Source organism: Eulemur rufifrons, chromosome 14, assembly GCF_041146395.1.
Source record: "Eulemur rufifrons isolate Redbay chromosome 14, OSU_ERuf_1, whole genome shotgun sequence".
In the NCBI taxonomy this organism is placed as follows: Eukaryota; Metazoa; Chordata; class Mammalia; order Primates; family Lemuridae; genus Eulemur; species Eulemur rufifrons.
The window spans coordinates 35809160-35829579 of record NC_090996.1 but is presented as its reverse complement, the minus strand read 5'-3'; the positions used below and the strand labels follow the sequence as shown (position 1 = coordinate 35829579).

Genomic DNA, 20420 nt, shown 5'->3' with positions numbered 1-20420 from the left:
CTCCTGCTGTCCTCGCCCGGCACTGCCCCCTCAGCCCTTTGCTGGTGGGGCCGACGTCCCCAGCAGGTGCCACACGTGCACTGTGCACACTCAGGTTGCACACAGCAGCCTGTTCCCAGCTGGCAACACGCGTGTATAGACATGCAGACACATACCGATGCCCACATACATACGGAGACACGCACACGCCCCCCCTGAGCTCCACGTGATTTCGAGGAGACAGGTGCTGGCTGCGTGTCCCGTCGGGTTGACCCTCCCTGGCTGCGGGGTCTGGCGGGGCCCTGGTGGCCCGGTCGGGCAGGTGCCATGGCAGTGGTCCCCGCCCATTGTGTGCCCACCGGGAGGGCTCCACCCCACCCCCGCACGCGCAGGCACAGACAGCGGGCGCTTCTGGCTCCTTCCCAGGGCCCCCGCGGCCCCGCCCTGTGTCCCTGGGCAGCGTGCGAGGCCGGGTGGGTGCAGCGCCCCTGCAGGCAGCTGACCAGGCGGCCCCCCGGCAGAGTGCAGCGAGGACAACCCGTGCGAGGGCCTGAGCCGGCACGCCACCTTCTCCAACTTCGGCATGGCCTTCCTCACGCTGTTCCGCGTGTCCACCGGGGACAACTGGAACGGGATCATGAAGGTACCGTGGCTGCCGGTGGGGATGGAGCCGCCTGGCGTGTGTCCCGAGGGGGGGGAGGGGCGTGACACCGAGCGCTGCGCCTGCCCAGGACACGCTGCGCGAGTGCACCCGCGAGGACAGGCACTGCCTCAGCTACCTGCCGGCCCTGTCGCCCGTCTACTTCGTGACCTTCGTGCTGGTGGCCCAGTTCGTGCTGGTCAACGTGGTGGTGGCTGTGCTCATGAAGCACCTGGAGGAGAGCAACAAGGAGGCGCGCGAGGAGGCGGAGATGGACGCGGAGCTCGAGCTGGAGATGGCGCAGGAGCCCCCGGCCAGGCCCGACGCGGGCGCGCCGCCCTCGCCCCGCCAGAGCCCGGACGCCCCGAGCCTCCTGGCCGTGCGCAAGGTGTCCGTGTCCAGGATGCTCTCGCTGCCCAACGACAGCTACATGTTCCGGCCCGTGGCGCCCGCCTCGGCCCGCCCCCCGCCCCCGCTGCAGGAGGTGGAGATGGAGACCCGTGTGGGCGGCACCCCCGCGGGTACAGCTCCCGGTGGGGCGGCAGGGGACGCGGGGCAGGAGGGGACAGGGGCCAGTGGGCGGCGGCAGGACAGGGTGGCCGCGCGGCTCAGGCGTCTCCCTGCCCCAGGCTCGGCCGTCCCTGCTCACTCGCCACCCCCGGAGCCCTGCACCTCCCTCCGGGTCCCGGCGGCGGAGTCCTCCCCGGCCAGGGCCAGCGACACTCTCCGTGCCCCGTCCCCTCGGGGCACAGCCCGCTCCCCAAGCCTCGGCCGGCTGCTCTGCAGACAGGTAGGAGCCACCCTCACCCTGCAGCAGAGGCAGGGGTGGGGCCCAGGGAGGGAGGGCTCCGTGTCCCTGGGGCTCCAGAGTTTTCTGTCTGCTGCCTGGAGCGTCTCAGGGCCTTGAGCCCAGGAGGGTCCTGGCATAGCCCCGTCACGGCCAGGAATCCGAGGAGAAAGCACCCCAAGTCCCCCCTCGGGCCAGCAGACCCCCGTGGTGGCCAGAGTGCCCTTTCCTGCCGTGCTGGGAGCTGCTGGGAGAATCCCACCCCCAGGGCCCCAGCTGGGTCTGGGATGGGGAGGTGGCCTGGGCCCCAGCTCTGTGACCCTCGAGGCCTCCTGGGGCCCTGGCAAGCTCTGCCCACAGGAGCTCAGACCTCCCGGGCCCTCCCTCGGCCACTGCGCGCTGAGCGGTGGGTGCAGACTTGTTCCCTGGGAGCCACACAGGTAGGGGTGAGACGGGGCCAGTGACACCCACAGCAGGAGCTGCCAGCCCACTGTGTCCCCAGGACCGGGTGGGAGGGGCTCTCCCTGGGGCCCTAGGCCTCACCTTGATCTCGTGCCCCTGCAGGAGGCTGTGCACACCGAGCCCCTGGAGGGGCGCAGTGACAGCCCTGGGGACAGTGCTCTGGACTCTGAGGAGCCCGAGAAGACCCCGGTGAGGCAGGTGTCGCTGGGGGGCTCCTCGTGGCCCGCCAGCGTCCGCACCCGGAAGCACACATTTGGACAGCTCTGCGTCTCCAGCCGGCCGCCAGCGCCAGGCAGAGATGAGGCGGAGGCCGCCGACCCGGCGGACGAGGAGGTCAGCCACATCACCGGCGCTGCCCATGCCTGGCCGCCCCCGGCCGAGCCCCGTGGCCCCGGGGTGCCGGGTGGCGAGCGGGCCCCGTGCAGGCGCTGCAGCGTGGACGCCCAGGGCCCCCCGGACAGGCCGGGCCGCGTGGACGAGCAGAGGTGGCCCGTGGCGGAGCCGGGTGGCGGGGAGCTCGGCCCGGAGCCCGGGGAGGGGAAGGCCCGGGGCCTGGAGGCTGAGCCGGCCCTGGGCACTCGCAGGAAGAAGAAGATGAGCCCCCCCTGCATCTCTGTGGACCCCCCCGCGGAGGACGAGGGCTCGGCCCGGCCCCCTGTGGCAGAGGGCAGCACCACCCTGCGGCGCAGGACCCCCTCCTGCGAGGCCACCCCCCACAGGGACACCCTAGAGCCTGTGGAGGGCCCGGGTGCTGGAGGGGACCCTGCAGCCAGGGGGGAGCGGTGGGGCCCGGCCCCCTGCTGGGCGGAGCATCTGACCGTCCCCAACTTTGCCTTCAAGCCGCTGGACCTGGGGGGCCCTGGGGGAGACCCCTTCTTGGACAGTGGCCACAGCGTGACCCCAGAACCCAGAGCTTCCTCCCCGGGGGCCACGGCACCTCGGGGACCCCAGGAAACAGAGCCTCCCGTGCCCTCTGGTGACCCCCCAGAGAAGAGGCGGGGGCTGTACCTCACCATCCCCCAGGCCCCCCTGAAGAAGCCGGGGTCCCCACCAGCCACCCCTGCCCCGGGGGAGGGTGCGGATGAGCCCGTCTAGCTGGGCCTTTGTGCCGCTCGGGGTTGGCTCTGGGCGCCGGGGTGCCCGGTGGGGCGAGAGGCGCCGGGAGGCCGCCAGCAGGGGAGAGGCCGGCAGCCCCGCCAGCCGCCTCTCCCCACTCAGGTTTGGGGGTTTCGAGTTTCGCCCCAAGGCAGCGGGTCAGGAGTCCTGGGTGAGAGGCCGCACCGAGGATGAGAACCAGAAACCTGCCACGAGGAGGAAGGCCCCGCGCCGTCCTCACGGCCCACGTGTCTTTATAGGGAACACACGCCAGGGCCCCTGGTACCCTGGCCGGTAGCAGGCGTGGTCCCCGAGGCCACCGCAGCAGCGTCACCTTCACGGTCTGAGAGCTTGTCCCTCCAACACGCCCCCTTCACTCTCCCTCCCCCACTGTGCCCTCCCACTCCCTGGACATTCCGGACTGGGCAGCGGCCGCGTCATTGGGACCGCAGCCCGTGCAATAAGACACCCTGGCCCCCACGCGAGTGGACCTGTCCCTCCGTCTGTCCAGGCCTCGGCCGCAGGGTTCCTGCTGGTGCCCTCGGCCTTCTGTGGGGCGATTCCGATTGGACGCCATGGCAACCCAGGCAGAAAACCCCAGGGAAGGGGAGGGAGGGAGCCACACGGAATAAACACTAACTTATTTAAGGAACTCTTTGGATCACTGCTGTCGGGGTCAGGGGTCAGGGGGGTGGCGACCCAAGCTGGGCGCAGCCAGCGCTTGGCCACCAGGGTGCAGCAGAGCAGCAGGAGGAGTCGTCTGCGGAGGAAGAAGCCTGCGGGGTGGGGGGGGGGCAGCGGGGGGGCGGGCAGACCCTGAGCCCCATGAGGCCGGGATGTGGCTGCGGATCCAGTCCAGGTAGGCAGAGACGTGGGTGTAGACGCCTGGCCAGGCAGGGCGGCCGCAGCCCTCGCCCCAGCTCACGACGCCAGCCTGCAGCCAGGAGCCGTCCACCTGGCGGACCAGGGGCCCCCCCGAGTCGTCCTGGGGGGCAGAGAAGGGGGGACCGGGAAGCTAGGAGGTGGGGCTCCCCCAGGGCTCTGGGCTTCCCCTGGCACCACGCCCACCTGGCACACCTGGCAGGCGTCCCCCAGCCCTGGGTGCACAGCATGTCGGGCTGGACCAGGCTGCCCTCTGGGCTGGCGTAGTCCCGGCTGCAGGTGTCTGCGTCCACCACGGAGACCTCCGCCTCCTGCAGGCTATAGGGGGTCGGCAGGGGCTCTGCAGGGTGGGGGGACAGGCTTCAGGGGGGCTCGGGCACCAGCCCAGCACCGGCACAGGGGACCATGCGTCCCCACGGAGGCAGAGTGGGGGCAGGGGCTCCTCACCTCCCTCCCGTGTGTAGCTCCAGCCGGTCACCCAGCACCGTGTCCCGGGTCGGAAGTCGGCTGAAGCCTCCGGCAGGCACACGGGCAGCACCTGGCTGGAGAGGGTCACTGGGGCGCTCAGCTGCACCAGGGCGATGTCCCCACTGGCCCCCGGTGGCCCTGGGGGGCTGGAGTACAGGATGATCCGCCCCACGGTGGAGAAACCGGGGGACAGAGTGACCGTGAGCTCTCCCAGGTGCACCTGGTAGTCAGATGAGTTCAGGGACCTGGCAGGGAAGATCGGAGGGTGTGGGGGCGTCACCACCCTGCGAGTGGCCGGCAGCAGAGGCGTGAGGTCAGCGAGGAGCCTGCCCAGACCCCACCCCGCCAGGACCTGAGGCCCAACCCTTCCCTCCTCAGCGGAAGGTCCAGAAGCAGCTGCCCCAGGTGCCAGGGCCAAAGCCCGGCACGGCCCCACCTTGGGGGTCCTGCCTGCCCCCAGCTGGAAGCCAGCGACACACCTCAGCCCGAGAGGGCCTGGCCAGGAGGAAGTTTTGGGGCTTCAGCTCCCTGGGAAGTAGCAGCAACCTCACGCTGGGCGGCTCCAGCCAGCCTGGTGGGGGGCGTCCCCTCGGGACCCTGGGGTTGCAGACTGTCTCCCTGTCTGCTGACGGGGAAACTGAGGCCCATAGGGCTCCAGCTCAGGAGTGAGTCAAAGGCCAAGCGAGTCTCTGTGCTGCCCCTGCCCCACTCACCCGGAGAAGCAATGGGCGGCCGTGAGCACCCACTGGGGGCCGAGCAGGGACCCTCCGCACACGTGCACCCTCCCTGCCAGGGCCATGCGCCGGCTGGCGCAGCGTGGCCCCCCACAATTCGGGCCCCCACATCTGAAACCTGGGGCCGGCCACACCCTAGGCCAAAGGAGGAGGGGTCGATAGTGGGGGATCCCGAGAGGCCCCCTGCCCTTCCTCCAGGAAGCCTTCCCTGGACACCCCTCCCCACCACCTCTACATTTTCCTCTTATGTCCTCGGCCCCCCATCTGCTGGGTACCCCCAGAAGAAACAACACCCCAGCAGCCACACACACAGCGGTGCCCAGGTCTTGGTTTCTGAGCACCGTGCTCCCAGAGTCGTGACAGGACGCTGGACGTGGCTGGGGGGGCCGGGGCAGCTTGTCATGCCAGGAAACGGGGGCGTGCTGGGGAGGGCCTCGGAGAAGGACAGGCCCCAAAACGGGCGCCAAAAAGACCCAGGAAGCCGGGCGGTGCGGGGAGCAGCTGCCTCGTGGGCACAGGGTGCGCTGTCAGGCGACGGGCACGTTTGGAACTAGATGAGTGGTGGCACACGGCACTGTGGCTGTGCCACACGCCACCCGTGGGACCCATCACAGTGGATAATTCTATCGTGTGTTCATTTCACCTCAACAAATTAACAATTAAGACACAGGATCCAGCTTGAAGGGTGCCAGGTGCCAAATGTGGGGTAACTAGAGCTTCGGGATCCTGCGGGTAACAGCGTAGCCGGCGCCAGGCCCGTGCGGGCAGGCGCAGTAGAGAGGACGGGGCGGAGCTGGCACGTGAGGAGGCGTGGCCCCAGAGGCCGTCACGGGGACTGACACGTGGGGAGGCGTGGCCCCAGAGGCCGTCACGGGGACTGACATGTGGGGAGGCGTGGCCCCAGAGGCCGTCACGGGGACTGACACGTGGGGAGGCGTGGCCCCAGAGGCCGTCACGGGGACTGACACGTGGGGAGGCGTGGCCCCAGAGGCCGTCACGGGGACTGACACGTGGGGAGGTGTGGCCCCAGAGGCCGTGACGGGCTGACACGTGGGGAGGCGTGGCCCCAGAGGCCGTGACGAGGCTGACACGTGGGGAGGCGTGGCCCCAGAGGCCGTCACGGGGACTGACACGTGGGGAGGCGTGGCCCCAGAGGCCGTGACGAGGCTGACACGTGGGGAGGCGTGGCCCCAGAGGCCGTGACGGGAGGGGGGGCTAACACGTGGGGAGGCGTGGCCCCAGAGGCCGAGACGGGACCGGTTGATCCTCCGTGGGTGGTGAGACTGCAGGGGGAGGTTTGGGGCAAAACAGGTGGTTTGCAGGGTCTCAAAGTGTCTCCGTACAAGACAGGACTGTGGGGACAGCACAGCCAGGAGGGCCCTGGCCACAGCCCCTAGGCTGTGGGGCCTGAGTGGGAACTACCATGAGGAGCTGTGTGGCCTCCCTGGACCCTGTGATGTGACCCCTGGGGAGGACGCAGTGTCACCTCTGGGGCCTCCTGCCAGGCCTCCCCTGCCGCTCCCCACACCTGGCTGGGGAGCTCCGCAGGAGACGCCTGCGGGAAGGAGACAGGGCAGGCCCAGGATGAGGGGGTGGGAGGCTGCCTGGGGGAGGGGTGTCCACACCCACCAGGCCTCAGGGTGACCCTGGGTGGATCCCCTGTCCTAAGCAGGTGGGACCAGCAACAGCGCTGAGCACTGCCTCGGGCCTCCTCCCCCCTCACCTGGGATCCAGGGGCTGGGGCTGCCCCACCTCCACCCCCACCCGCACCGGCGTCTCCCCCAGGCACCGATGGCCGGCCACCCAGCACCCTGGCGCAGGCTGTGCAGAGAAAACACAGGCCCCGCGACGTGGGGCCCGGACACGCGTCCCTCTCTCTGTCCAGCGCCAGCTTCACCCCAGCTCCCGCCGGCGCCCAAGCTCCCTGGACCCAGGCCGGGAGGCTCCCAGCCCAGGGTTGATGGGAGATGCCGGAAATGCGTAAACACCTCGGCTCCAGGAGGAGGCCCAGCCCCGGCCAGAGCAGACGCTCCCCCAACGCGCGCCCCCACGCCCGGCCGCTCACCCACCCAGCACCGCCAGGAGCAGCAGGAGGCCACAGGGTCGCAGGGCCATGGTGTCAGCCCAAGCACAGCAGACGAGGAGGGTCTCCCTGAGCCTCGGACCTGCGGGCGTGGGCTGCGACGGGGATGACCGCACACCTGCTGTCAGGGCGGGAAGGTAGGACCAGGAGGAGGACAGGGCACCATGGGCAGGCCCAGGCCCCGCCTGTTTCTGCTGCACACCCACAGGGAAGTATTGTCACCTCTGTCCCCATGTGGACACTGAAGCCCGGCCATTGAGCCCACCCAGGGGCTCCTGCTGAGACCACAGCATGGACAGGACAGAATCCCAGTGTTCTGGCTGCAAATCCAGCATTTTCTCCTCCCCAGGGTAAGGCGGGGATGAGTGCCACCCCCTCCAGGAAGCCCTCCCTGGTTCCTGAGGGACACGCTGGCCCCCTCTCCTTCAACCTCTACCAGCCCAGTCTCTGGGTTCCCAGGCCAAGGCCCAGACAGCCCTGTGGAGACAGCTCAGCCCCCGTGACAACCTGCCTCCGAGATGTCCCTGTCCCCACATCCGGTGGTGGGTCCCGAGGGCCCCACTATGATCAGATGGGCACGGTCACACAGCTGCCAGCGGGCAGGCCCTTCCCAACCGTCCTCTATGCGGCCGGGGCCTGATCACCCAGCTGATTAGGGGCCCCGAGCAGCTGGGCCTTTCCTGCCCTGCCCAGCTCCAAGTCACAGGTCAGGGTTGGAGGGTTCCCCTGAGACCCTCGAGGTCAGAGACTCCCCCTCTTAAATGTGGGGAAACTGAGGCACGAGGGGAGTTGCCTGATCACCCACCAGGATGTGGCCTCGTGGGGCCCACACTTGGCCTCCTGCAGGCCAGCACCTGGCTGGTCGGTAGCCCAGGCTCAGAACTCCAGCTAGATGTTGACCTGGTGACCAATGAGGACATCGGCCCACCCGCCGTGGCAGGGCCCCTTCCTCCCGCAGGACGGCTGCACACCTGGGCGGGTGCAGCTGGCGGGGGTGGGGGTGGGACTGCCTGATCAGCCCTGCACAGGGGGAGCAGGGTCTGAGCCAGCAGTCCCCGCCCAGGTCACCCCTACCAGGGCCCAGGAGCCTGGTGTCACCCACTGCAGGGGACAGAGGGCAGGATCTTCATAGTATCAGGTGCCCTGAGTCCTGAGCTCCAGGCCATCCCTGGGGGCCCACAGGAGGGGACTTCCGGGCCCTCACTTGTCCCAGCTCCGTGCGCCTCCAGCACTGGGATCCCCCCACGGCACGGCTCCCTGCAGAGCACCTGACCACCCCCTATGCAGAAAGGAGCTCACCGCCAGCCTGCCCCATCCCAGCCACCCTGCAACACGGCGACAGGAGGGTAAGCTGAGGCTCGGGCGCCTGGCCCTGGCGGGGTCTCCCATAGCCCACTGGGCATAGGTCTTGGGTCTGCAGGTCCAGTCGGGGAGTGGGACGCTGGGGAGAGTCTGGCTGTGCGGGGGACTCAGGGTAGAGTGTGCTGGGCAGTGACCCCAGCAACTGACGTCTCCGCCTGCGAACGCCAACACCCAGCTGCACGAGGCAGCCAGTTTCCAGCAACTGCTAGAGACAAACTGGCAACGGATCGATTTAGTTAGAAATCGCAAAACGATGAAAAGAAACTTAAAACCCCAAAGGCTGTGGACAAAGGAACAGCAGAGGAAATTCACAGACACGGGAAAGACTGCGGCTCCCGGGGCTGAAACGACGCAGACCACGCAGGGACCCTGCTGGGTGCGGGAGTTTCCAACTTGGACTATGTTAACGTGTTTTGCTTTTCTCACAAGGCAGCAGAGGACACGTGCATCACACGGTGTCGCGTGTGGCACGTGCACCTGTCATCTGTGCCCCGCGTTGCGCGTCACCGCACAAGCACGCGCCCAGTGCTGGCCAGGGCTGAAGTCGGCACTGTGGCCGGGGACCGGGCAGATCGCTGGGAACCCTCTTTCTAGAAACAGCGTGGCGTTGCCATGGTGTCCGCTGGGACTCTGCCCTAAAGCAGGTCTTAGAGAAGCGGCTCCAGGAAGACAGCCGGCAGCCCCAGCGCTGTTTACGCCAGCAAGGGCACGGAATCCGTGTGAATTTCTAACGAAAGGCCATTGGTGTTGAGCGCAAACAGCAGGTCCCAGGGTGTGACAATCAGAGCAGTCACACCAATGACAAACTCAGGAGAAACAAAGCTATGGCGCAGGTGGGGGTGCAGGACAAGCCCAGAGCCCACGGGGAAGGTGGGGGACTGCGGGGCGCGGTGGCCCTGCTGTCTCTGGCCCGGGCACAGGGTGCCTGGTGTCCTGTAACCAAGTGTTCGTGGTCCCTCCCTGCTGCTCTACCCAAACCGAGTGCAGGATGCCTGTGAGGGAGGGGTTGGCCCTGGGTTCCAGGAGGCCCTGTCCCACAGTGACACACTGGGGTTTGGGGACCGGGGACCCTGCGGCTCCGGCAGCTGCACCCGGCCGTGCCCTGGAGCCCCTTCCCAGCAACACCCACACCAGCAACACAGTGACAGCCGTGCCTGCTTCTCATGCACTTTAATGAGACACAATGTGCGGGACAATTAGTGTGTGGGCGGGGGGGGGGGGGGGGCAGAGGGGAAGGGGCTCCGGATGGGGGAGGGAGGTTAGCATGGGGGAGGGGCTCGGGTGGGACAGGGGAGGAGGCTCCGGACAGGTGACAGGGCTCAGGACCAGAGGACGGGGAAGCTGTGCTGGGGGTGGTCCCCACCTGGGTAGGAAGCAGCAGTGTTGGAGACAGGAGGGTGCTGGCTTCTCCAGTGACCTGGGTGGCAGCCCTGAAGACCTGGCTCAGGGCTCCCTGGGGACGTAGCGATGGATCCAGTCCAAGTAGTGGGTGACACGGGTGTAAATGCCAGGCCGGTTGGGCTGAGCGCAGCCATAGCCCCAGCTGACCACGCCCGCCTGCACCCAGGTGCCGTTCACCCTGCAGGCCAGGGGCCCTCCGGAGTCGCCCTGCGGAGGGTAAGGGTCAGTGCTCGCTGGCCAGGCCCAGGAGGGTGGGGTGTGGGGGACTCGTGGAGCCCACCTGGCAGGCGTCCTTGTGGCTATTCCCAGCACAAATCATGTCATCCTGGACAATGCGAATGTTGTGCGCCGTGGAGAGGCCAGTGTGGTACTGGGCGTCACAAATGTGGTTTTCCACTATGGGGACCCTCACCTGCTTCAGAGGAAACGGTGGCGGCAGGTGCACTGCGGGTGGGAGAAGGTGCAGCTTCAGGACAGGGTGACAGACTCCCACGCCCAGGCCGGCCTGGCGGGCCCCTGTCCCCCAGAGGGAGGCCCCTGCCCCACTTCACCCAGCATCCAGCCGTCCCTGACACGTACCACCATATTCCACATCACCCCAGCCTGTCACCCAACACCGAGACCCTGGGGGGAAGGTCTCCAAGGCCTGCGGCAGGGTGACCGTGTGGACCTGGTTGGAGATGTTCACGGGGACCTCCAGCTCCAGCAGGGCGATGTCCGCCCCGTCCTGGGCGGTGTAGTAGTTGGGGTGGGGGATGATCCTGCTGACGGGCAGCAGTCTGTCGCGGTAATAGAGGTGCTGTTCGTGCAGCTGCACCATGATGTCTGACAGGTTCCTGTATTCCCTGGGGGAGGAGACCCCTCCTCAGGGGGCCTGAGCAGCCCCAGGAGCACCCGGGAGTCGGGTGGACCCCGGGCCGTCCCCACCCGCCAGGCCCCGAGGAGACTCACGGTCCCACGCAGTGCGCCGCCGTCAGCACCCACTGGGGGTGGATGAGGGAGCCCCCGCAGAAGTGCTGCCAGTACTGGCCTGGGGATCTCAGGCTCACCTGCCAGAGCCACCTCCTCCAATGTGCCTCATGGCCCCCCACGATCCCTGCTTGCTCCAGGGCCTGGCCTGGGGCTGGGGAGGGGACAAGGTCAGCCTGTGTCAGGCACCCTGGCCCCCTCTGGACCCACCGGTGTCTTGGCCTGTGGGGTGTGGGGTGAGGGCCAGGGAGAGGGCGGGACGTGGTCAGGACTCACCCGGGGCTGTGTGGACCAGGCTCCCCAGGACGGGCAGCGCCAACACCAGCAGGCTCAGCATCTGGAAGGGGCAGGGAGGGGGCATCAGCGGGGCTGGGCCGGGGTCTGCAGGGTGTAGGGTACAGGAGGGAGCCGGGGTCCACGGGGATCAGGGCTCTCGGGGGTATGGAGGGTGGGGTCCTCACCCTGGCCTGTTCCTGTTCCTCTCTACCCAGTGGGCTCTCCCCTCCCCTTTTATCCTTCCAGACCCAGATGGGGTCGGGGGCTCCCCCCTCCAGGGCACACGTGGAGGAAGTGGGTGACTCAGACCCAGGGCCCAAGTCTGCTCGGCCAGGAAGGGACCCTGCTGTCCCCACAGCCCACATCAGACCCAGCTGCTCGGAGGACTCCAGTGGCCACCATCTCTGCTGCCATCTGTGCGGCCCCCTTGTTATCTGGGGATCTGGGCTGCACCAGCAGAGGGAGGAGCAGAGGACTGAGGCGGCCACAGCGCAAGAGGCCAGCGCCTGCCCCCGTTGGACGCCCCTGGTCCCACCACCCCTGGGCCCCGTCCCCCGTCCAGGGCAGACTCTGCCGCCTCCTGACTCTTGCTGGGCCGTCTCCTCACCCTCTGAACTCCTGGGGTCCCCCTGGGCACCCCACACAGTGCCCAAGGGGGGGCCTGGCCCACCCCCACCCTGCCTGGGGACGCGCTGGCTCTCCTGCACAGCCAGGGCACATTATGGGGACTCCTCCCGGGCAGCAGCCCCCGGGGGCGGGGCAGGGGCTGTTCAGACCCCTCTTGGTCAGCGACCCTGGTCCCCATCGTTCTCCCAACAAACTCCCAGGAGGCCTCCAAGTGCCCCGTCCTGGTTCTGGGAACAAGGTGGGACCCTCAGGAGCCCAGGTGGTGAGGGGATGGGACAGGGACATAGGGACAAGGGCGCCAGGGCCCGGGGAGTCCAGGGGGTCCTCCCCTGCAGGCCCCACCCAGTCAGGGGCTCCGGGACCAGGTCCTCCAAGAAGTGTTCCCATTGGCTCAGGCCTGGCAGGCGGTCCAATCAGCAGAGGATGCCCTAGCTATGATTGGCTAACGCTGGACCAATCCGGACCGGCCCTGAGGACCCCTCCGCCCCGTCCCCTGCAGGGCCCAGGGCCAGGCCGGGTCAGGGACCCACAGGGTCCTGCCCAGAGCTCCTCTCAGGGCAGGTGTCCTCAGGCTGTAGATGCAACATCCTAACTCTCGTCATCCGCCAGCAAAACCCGCAATTCGCTGAAGAAATGCCGGTGACCGTGTGCTCAGGAACGGATTCAATCCCGTTCGTCACCAAAACGCACAACAAGCCGGGCAGTCGCTGGGGGTCCCGGTGTTCAGAGCTTCCTGAGACGGGCTCAGACCCCCTGCTTGGCCCCGCCACAGCCCAAGCCGAAGCGGTTCCTTTCTCCCAGAGGGCCCTTAATCTCTCTCAAATGGAAGACCGAGAGATAAACAATAAAGTATCTAAGTTGAAAATGGCTATTGGGTGGGCTATCAAGAGATTAAGGGATGCAAGGAACAGAACGCGCTGCTGGCGGACAGTCACGGAAACCACCCCAAACGAAGCACGGGGGCAAGGGTAGGAAAAACCAGGAACCCCTGACGTCTGGAACCTCCAGAGAGGCTCACACCATGTGACCGGGGTCCCAGGAGGGAGAGGAGAAGGAATAAGTAAACGTGATATTTGAGGAACCAACAGCCAAATCTATAAACGGACAGGTCTAATAATCTCAGCAAAGCCCCGACAGAATAAACCTACGTAAAACACGCCAGGGCGCAGCAGGACGTGCCGGAAGCCACTGGAGGACGGGGAGACACGGTGTTTGGAAGCAAAGAGGGGCGACAGGAGACTTCTCGTCAGACACCAGCAAGCCGGGGACAATGGCCAGCCACCACTAACGTGTTTTTTAAAAAGGCTGTCAACATGGAATTATTTACCCAGGAAAAACGTCTTTCAAAAACTGAAGGAAAGCAAAGACTCTCTCAGCCAAGCAAACAGGAGCGAACGTACTGCTGGCGGAGCTGCACCGCAGGAAACGCAAAGGAAGTTCTGCGGGAAGCAAAAACCGTAAGAGATGAAAATCTAGGTCTGGACTGAAGGGAAGCCCGCCCCGCAAACGGAGCAAACGCACAGCCAGGAACAGGAAAGACATTTTTCTCTTTCAAATGATACGTAAAAGAGAATCGACGATTTAAAACGACCACAACGAAACAGGACTAGCACCGCGTTGTGTATAGACGGCGGGGAAGCAAAACGGGCGCTACAGTAGCAACGGACGGGAGGGGAAGTCAAAGCGTATTGTTGTAAGGCCAAGTCGCATGTGGAACTGTGTGATTTTTAAGATTAATAGACTGTTTTGTAGAGCAGTTTTCAGTTTATAGACAATCCCATCCCCCCCACATGCAGGCAGATTCCCGTGGGGACACCTGGCGTGACTGTGTGACACTGCTACAGCTGGCGAACAGCTCCCTGCCCGACCCCTTCAGTGCCGGTGACGCCCTCGTGCAGCGGTGACCCTGCTGTGAGCCTGTCTCGGCTCCTTTTATGGGTGGGAACGTCCCCCCCCACCCCCAGCGCCACGTGGCGATCAGGACAGCTCCGTAAGTCTCAAAGTCAGGGGGAGGGAGACGCCGCATCCGGTCCCCTTTTCCTGGATGGTCTCGGCTGTCCTGGGTCCTTCACACTCTGCCACTGACTTTGGAGTCAGCTGTCCCCTCGGCGGCGTGGAGCAGGCCCCTGGGGCGTCCGTCACGCCCTGGCTGCAGCCCCGGGAGAACCGTCTCTCAACAGCCCAGACCGGAAGCGGAAGCGGAAGCGGAAGCGGCGTCTCTCCCCGCCCGCCGGCTGTTCGCACCTTCTGGCTGGAGACCTTGCGCCCCTTCCGTTCCGATAATTCCTGACGCTTGGTTGCTTGGTTTTCCTATCCTGCAGCAAATGGTATCAACTTTTAAGTATATTTTCCAATTATTCATGGCTGCTATTTAGAAATACGGTATTTTGGCGTATTGCCTTTGACTCTCCCAGTGCACTTACTCCGGGCTTGGCGGAATCTTGGATTTCCGTCGTGGGTCACAGGGTCACCTGCGGTTCCGTCTCTGCCCGGCCGCGCGCCGGTGCTGCAGTTCCCCGCGTGGCCGGCGGAGGGCGCCCGGGCGCTGCGGGGGAGGGGAGGGTCGGGGGAGGGGAGGGGCAGGGACAGGGGAGGGGGAGGGGCGCGGCCATGCACCTGCCCACGCGGTCGGGTCGGAGCCGCGGGGTCGCGCTGGGGACCTCCGGGGGCTGGGAGAGGCCCTGCTGGGTGCGGTTTGCAACCCTCGTGCAGGTGACCTCTTAGCCTCAGTTTCCCCACGTGGAGACAGCTGGGGCGAGCTGAACAGCCTTTTCTTCCAGGCCCAGGATGCGGCTCACCAGGAGGAGGACGATGGAGGGGTCGTGTGGCTCAGGGTCGGGGCCAGGAGTCACAGGAGGGAGGGTTACAGGCTGGTGCAGGAGGAGATTCAGGAGGAAGAAGCCAGCCAGGGAAGGGGCCCGGGGTGGGACCTGAGCCTCCTGAGGCCGGATGTGGCTGCGGATCCAGTTCACATGGGCAGGGACACGGGTGTAGACCCCTGGCCCGTGAGGCAGGACTGTCCACCTGGCAGGGCAGAGGCCCTCCTGGGTCGTGCGGGGAAGTGGGGGGAGGGAGGAAGGGCCGGGACTCTGGGGGTTGGGGCCAGATCTCTCTGGGGAGCTGCAGAGCAGAACTAGGAGATTCTACCACACACGCACTGCAACGGCTGGAAGTTGTAAAATTCCCCTAACCCTAATCCTAACCCCCAGAGTGGGGGTCAGGTGAGCAGGGCGGGGCGGAGTGAGAGGAGGGACTGGCTGCCCACGGGGACATCGTGAAATGAGTGGTGAGTTAAGGATGGGAGCCAGTCTCCCACTGCCAGAGAAGGCAGCCCAGGAGGGAGGGAGCACACCTCAGCAAACCCTGTGGGGCAGGACTGCAGGGGGCTCGGCGAGAGCTGGTGGTCACCCAGGCAGGAGCACAGTGGCCTCATCACAGCTCACTGCAGCCTCCAACTCCGGGGCTCAGGGTCCTCCCGCCCCAGCCTCCCACACAGCTGAGACCGTGAGCACCAGCAGGGTCTGCGTTGCTCAGGCTGGTCTCAAAATCCTGCCCTCAAGCAATCCTCCCGCCTCAGCCTCCCAAAGTGCTGGGATGACAGGCTGAGCCCCCGTGCCCGGCCCATGGCTTTCTTTTTTTTTTTTTATTATTATTAATTTTTTTTTCCTGAGACAGAGTCTCCCTCTGTTGCCCGGGCTAGAGTGCTGTGGCGTCAGCCTAGCTCACAGCAACCTCAGACTCCTGGGCTTAAGCGATCCTCCTGCCTCAGCCTCCTGAGTAGCTGGGACTGCAGGCATGTGCCACCGTGCCCGGCTAACTTTTCTCTGTATATATTTTTAGCTGGCCAGCTAATTTCTTTCTATTTTTAGTAGAGACGGGGTCTCGCTCTTGCTCAGGCTGGTCTCGAACTCCTGACCTCGAGCGATCCTCCCACCTCGGCCTCCCAGAGTGCTAGGATTACAGGCGTGAGCCACCGCGCCTGGCCAAGTGTGGATGTGCCCGTGGGGATGTGCATGTGTGTGTAGATGTATGCATGTACATGTATGCTTGCGTGTGAGTGTACATGTGTGCACGTGTGCATCTGTGTGTATGCGTGTGTGCATATGTGTGTGTGTGGTTGTGCACACACATACAGGTATTCCCTTGCTCTGTCCCCGAGAAGGGCTGAGGGCAGTGACCCCCCAAGAGCAATGGGGGACACCTGTTACCTAGACCTTGGTTTCTAAACACTGTTTCCAGGACCTGGGCCTCCTGGAAGCGCCTGCAGTGAGGGGAGTGAGCGCCAGGGGGACCCAGCCGTCCCTTGAGAGATCCGAGAAGCGGGTGGAGACACGCCAGGAAGGCTCAGAAACCAGCTCCCCGCATCCAAACCAGGGCCAACCTGTATGTCGAATCATAAGCAAGAAAAAGAAACAAGTTACAATTCATTGAGTAAAACGGGAGACTCTGAGTCCATATAGTTATAAATAAAGGAATGAATAAATTGGAATTCTGGTGGAAATCGGCCAGTTGCATAGTCTCCAAGACTCTCCCCACAAAACGCTGCGTGTAACTCTGCATGGGAAGGCGGCCCGGGGCGTGGTAAGTATGGCAAGATGTCCGGTAACTGACAAACTGAAATTCTCGCACTTGGTGAGATGCAACAGGAAAAAGCCGGAGTCATGTTTGCGGTATCTTCTTGAAGATAGATCGTCTCAATCTAACCACGAAAAGTATCAGGCGCCCCAGCTTGAGGAGCTGTACAGAAAGATGGCCCGACACCTTCAGCATCTCAGAAAGGTCAGAAAAGGCAAGACCGGGGGCCCATTTCAGACTGAAAGAGACTAAAATGCACCACGTGGTCCTCGACTGGGTCCTGTGCTTCAAAGTACCTCGCTGGGGCAGGTGACAGACTTTGAATGGCATTTGAGAATTATGGTAACAGTGTGGCACGGTCATCTCCCGGCACGATGGTCGTGTGGGGACACCCCAGGGAAACGGCCCTCATTTAAAAGGATTGTAAGAGATCGTCACGTATTCTGGATGCCAGGCCCTTATCAGATATATAACTTGCAAATATTTTCTCCCATTCTGTAGGATGTCTTTCCATTTTCTTAAAAATGTTCTTTGATGCCAAAAATTATGATGAAGTCATATAAATCTATTTTTTAATTTTTTTCTCTGCTTTTGACGTCATATCTAAGAATCCATCGCCAAATCCAAGGTCAAGATTTACTCCTGTATTTTCTTCCAGAGGTTCTGTGGCTGGAGCTCTCATGTATAGGTCGCTGACCCATTCGGGTCAACTTTTGCGTCTGCTGTAGGCGAGGGGTCCTCCTCCGCTCTGGTGCGCGGCGGCCGTTGCCCTGCACCGAGTGCCGAAGACACTATCAATTCCCCATTGAATGGTCTTAGCGCCCTTGTCAAAAATCAGTGGGCAGCGACACATGGGTTTATTTCTGGATTCTCAGTTATATTCAATGGGCCCATGTCTCTGGATGCCAGCACCACACGGTTTTGATCACTGTAGCTTCACAGAACATTCTGGAGTCAGAAAGTATGAGTCCTCCAACTTCGCTCTTCTTTTTCAATCTTGTTTTAACTATCTGGGGCCACTTGCAACTCTGTTTGAATTTGAGGATTAGCTTTTCCATTTCTGTAAAAAGAAAAAACCAAAACCCGGCCCGCTGCATCGTCGACAGAGCAGGGGGTGGCTGAAGCTGTGTGTGGTGCCGGCTCAGGCTGCCACCTCCGCCACGGTCAGCCCTGCCATCTACTTAACGTCTTCTTTCGTTGCAGCATGTTACAGCGACGTTCTCTAGTTTTCCGTGTTGTTCTAAAATCTGGGCCTGGGATTTGTTTTAAATCGGGTAAGACACACAGAAACAGAAATTGTCGTGAAGGAGAAAGCTCACAGGTCCTAGAAACGGGGAAACACCCAGGTCAGTCAAGGAGAGGCAGAGACGCCCCCAGCCTTCCTCGGGGTTCTCGTGGGGAGAAATGGGAGGGGCAGGGCAGTCCCAGGATTGGAGACTCAGAGCAATTTCAGCGGCCTCCAGGCTCCAGGGGTGGCCCCTAGTTGTCCAAAATCCGGCCCTGGGGTGACTCAGGCAGGAGGCATGTTGGCTTAGTGTGTGAGAGTCTGATGTGGAGGTGACGAGGGCGTGTGCCCTGGGTGGCTCAGTGTGTTTGCGCGGCCGAGGTGCACACACAGGGCCAGCGCCTGCTGCGCTCGGGAACCGGCTCGCCCGGAGGGGCTGTCTCCGCAGGATCAAGGGCCCAAACACCAGAGCATCAAGAACACAGAAAACAAGAAAATATATTAGATACAAGTGTCTCTCACCACTTTGGTCAAATGTATCATTCTTTTGGATGCTATTGTAAATAAAATTGTTTTCTTAATTTCTCTTTTGGATTGTAGCAGCTATTTTTTGTAAATAAAGTTACACTTTGATTCAGCTATGTCACCCCTGGGTATTTATCCGAGAGAAATAAAAACCTCCGTCTTCAATAGTCATATTCACATCAGCTTGGTTTGTCACAGCCCAAAGAGGAAACCACCAAAGCCAGGGACAGGGGAGAAGACAGGTGGACCGCGGCTCATGGCGACCGTGGGAGATGGCACAGCCCGGAGGAGGAACACGGATGCGGACTGCGGCGCGGCAGCCTGACTGCCCTGGGCGCCACCACGCACGGCCAAAGCTGCGGCAACATGAGCAACAAAGTATATGATAAATATCCGAGAGTTGCTGCTGATGTAAATATATACGCGAATAAATGAATAACCGGGGCAGAGAGACGGAGCTCCGTGCAGAAGATCCCAGACAGTGTGAGCAGCGCCCCCTCCCCCATGGACCAAGATGTCCTTCTGGGCCGCACGGCCGTGAGGCCAGGGAGGGGACTCCAGGGGAGACGCCCGACACGCTGCCCCTCTGCCGGGGGGCGAGGTCAACGTCGGAGGAGGTCGGGATGATGGCGTGTGCCCTTGAGACGATGCCATGAGGACACTTCACCTCCCGGCCCTTCTTCCCAAACCCGCAGGCTCAGGCCAACCACGAGCAAACCCCACGGAGGGGACCCCACGGCCCCCGCCCAGCACCCCGCAAAGCTGCCCAGGCCACCAAAGCAAGGACAGACTAAGCCTGTCACAGCCAAGAGGAGCCAAAGGAGATGTGACAACTGAATGTCATGTGGGCTTCTGGATGGGCTCCTGGGACAGAAGAGGGACATTAGGGAAGAGTCAGGGAATCAAGATGAACTCTGGACCTCAGCCGACATAATGCATCAGACCGGTTCATGGACCGCAACAAGCGCGCGCTGCCAGCGAGCGCTGCCAGCGAGCGCTGCCGACCACAGGGAAGCTGCTGCGGCGCAGGGGCATCTCTGTACTGTCGCTGCACCTTCTCTGTAGCCCCCACCTGTTCTGAACTAAGAAGTGTAGTTTCTAAAAAGAAAGAAAGGGCACAGAAGCACAGTTCCAGGCCCAGACCAGGCCAGTCTCCGGGTCCCAAACAGCCCTGTGGAGACAGCTCAGGCCCCGTGACAACCTGCCTCCGAGATGTCCCTGTCCCCACATCCGGCGGTGGGTCCCGAGGGCCCCACCACGATCAGATGGGCACGGTCACACAGCTGCCAGCGGGCAGGCCCTTCCCAACCGTCCTCTATGCGGCCGGGGCCTGATCACCCAGCTGATTAGGGGCCTCGAGCAGCTGGGCCTGCCCAGCTCCAAGTCACAGGCCAGAGTTGCAGGGTCCCACTGAGACCCTTGAGGTCAGGGACCCCCTCCTAGATGTGAGGAAACTGAGGCACGAGGAGGCGTTGCCTGATCACCCACCAGGATGTGGCCTCTTGGGGCCCACACTTGGCCTCCTGCAGGCCAGCACCTGGCTGGTCGGTAGCCCAGGCTCAGAACTCCAGCTAGATGTTGACCTGGTGACCAATGAGGACATCACCCCACTCGCTGTGGCAGGGCCCCTTCCTCCCCCAGGACGGCCACACACCTGGGCGGGTGCAGCTGGCGGGGGGGGGGGGGGGGGACCTGCCCGATCAGCCCTACACAGGGGGAGCAGGGTCTGAGCCAGCAGTCCCCGCCCACCCCTACCGGGGCCCAGGAACCTGGCGTCACCTAGTACAGGGGACAGAGGGCAAGATCTTCATGGAATCAGGTGTCCTGAGTCCTGAGCTCCAGGCCATCCCCGGGTGCCCACAGGAGGGGACTTCCGGGCCCTCACCTGTCCCAGCTCCGTGCGCCTCCAGCACTGGGACCCCCCAACCTGCACCCCGGCATGCGTACGGGAGGCAGGAGGACGGCCCCGAGGGAGGTCTGCACCCTAATCCGCGGGCCTGTGACGACGTGGGCTTACAGAGCAAAAGGGCTTTTGCAGGTGTGATTAAGGTGCCAGACCCTGAGGTGTGGAGAGTGGCCTGAATTACCCAGGTGAGCCCGACGTACCCAGGAGTACCTAAAATCAGGGAACCTCTCCCAGCTGGGGACAGAGGCAACGGAAGCAGCAGGGCAGGCGCAGGCTCGGGAGGGGAGGAAGTGGCGGCGGCCAGCAGGTGGCCTCAGAAAGCGGGAGGATTCTCCCCGGAGCCCCAGAGGAACCAGCCCTGCCGACACCCCGGCGTCCCCCCTCGAGACCGGGAGGACGACGTGCCGTGGGGTTGGGGGTAATT

General features: G+C 63.9%; 3 protein-coding genes across 3 annotated transcripts in view; 1 reads left to right on the top strand and 2 right to left on the bottom strand.

The window, feature by feature from the left end:
- CACNA1H (calcium voltage-gated channel subunit alpha1 H) overlaps window positions 1–3032 on the top strand; it is a 53184-nt gene extending 50152 nt beyond the window's left edge. Inside the window, 4 exon segments of the mRNA XM_069486348.1 lie at window positions 501–622; window positions 711–1140; window positions 1249–1409; window positions 1971–3032. Of these exon segments, the coding sequence (XP_069342449.1) occupies window positions 501–622; window positions 711–1140; window positions 1249–1409; window positions 1971–2963 (1706 nt within the window). The 3' untranslated portion in view covers window positions 2964–3032.
- A 368-nt stretch (window positions 3033–3400) lies between these two features.
- TPSG1 (tryptase gamma 1) lies at window positions 3401–7162 on the bottom strand. Its single transcript, XM_069485719.1, is given in 10 exon segments — window positions 3401–3512; window positions 3604–3758; window positions 3760–3948; window positions 4041–4057; window positions 4060–4185; window positions 4293–4558; window positions 5027–5099; window positions 5102–5182; window positions 6576–6602; window positions 7117–7162. Coding segments are annotated over 10 exon segments (1092 nt in total).
- A 2773-nt stretch (window positions 7163–9935) lies between these two features.
- Window positions 9936–11199, bottom strand: LOC138394408 (tryptase alpha/beta-1-like). Its single transcript, XM_069486346.1, has 5 exons — window positions 11139–11199; window positions 10845–11016; window positions 10473–10738; window positions 10174–10337; window positions 9936–10100 (listed from the first exon to the last, which is right to left on the bottom strand). Exons 1-5 carry the CDS (start codon window positions 11197–11199, stop codon window positions 9936–9938), a joined length of 828 nt encoding a protein of 275 aa, XP_069342447.1.
- Between the last annotated feature and the right edge of the window lie 9221 nt (window positions 11200–20420).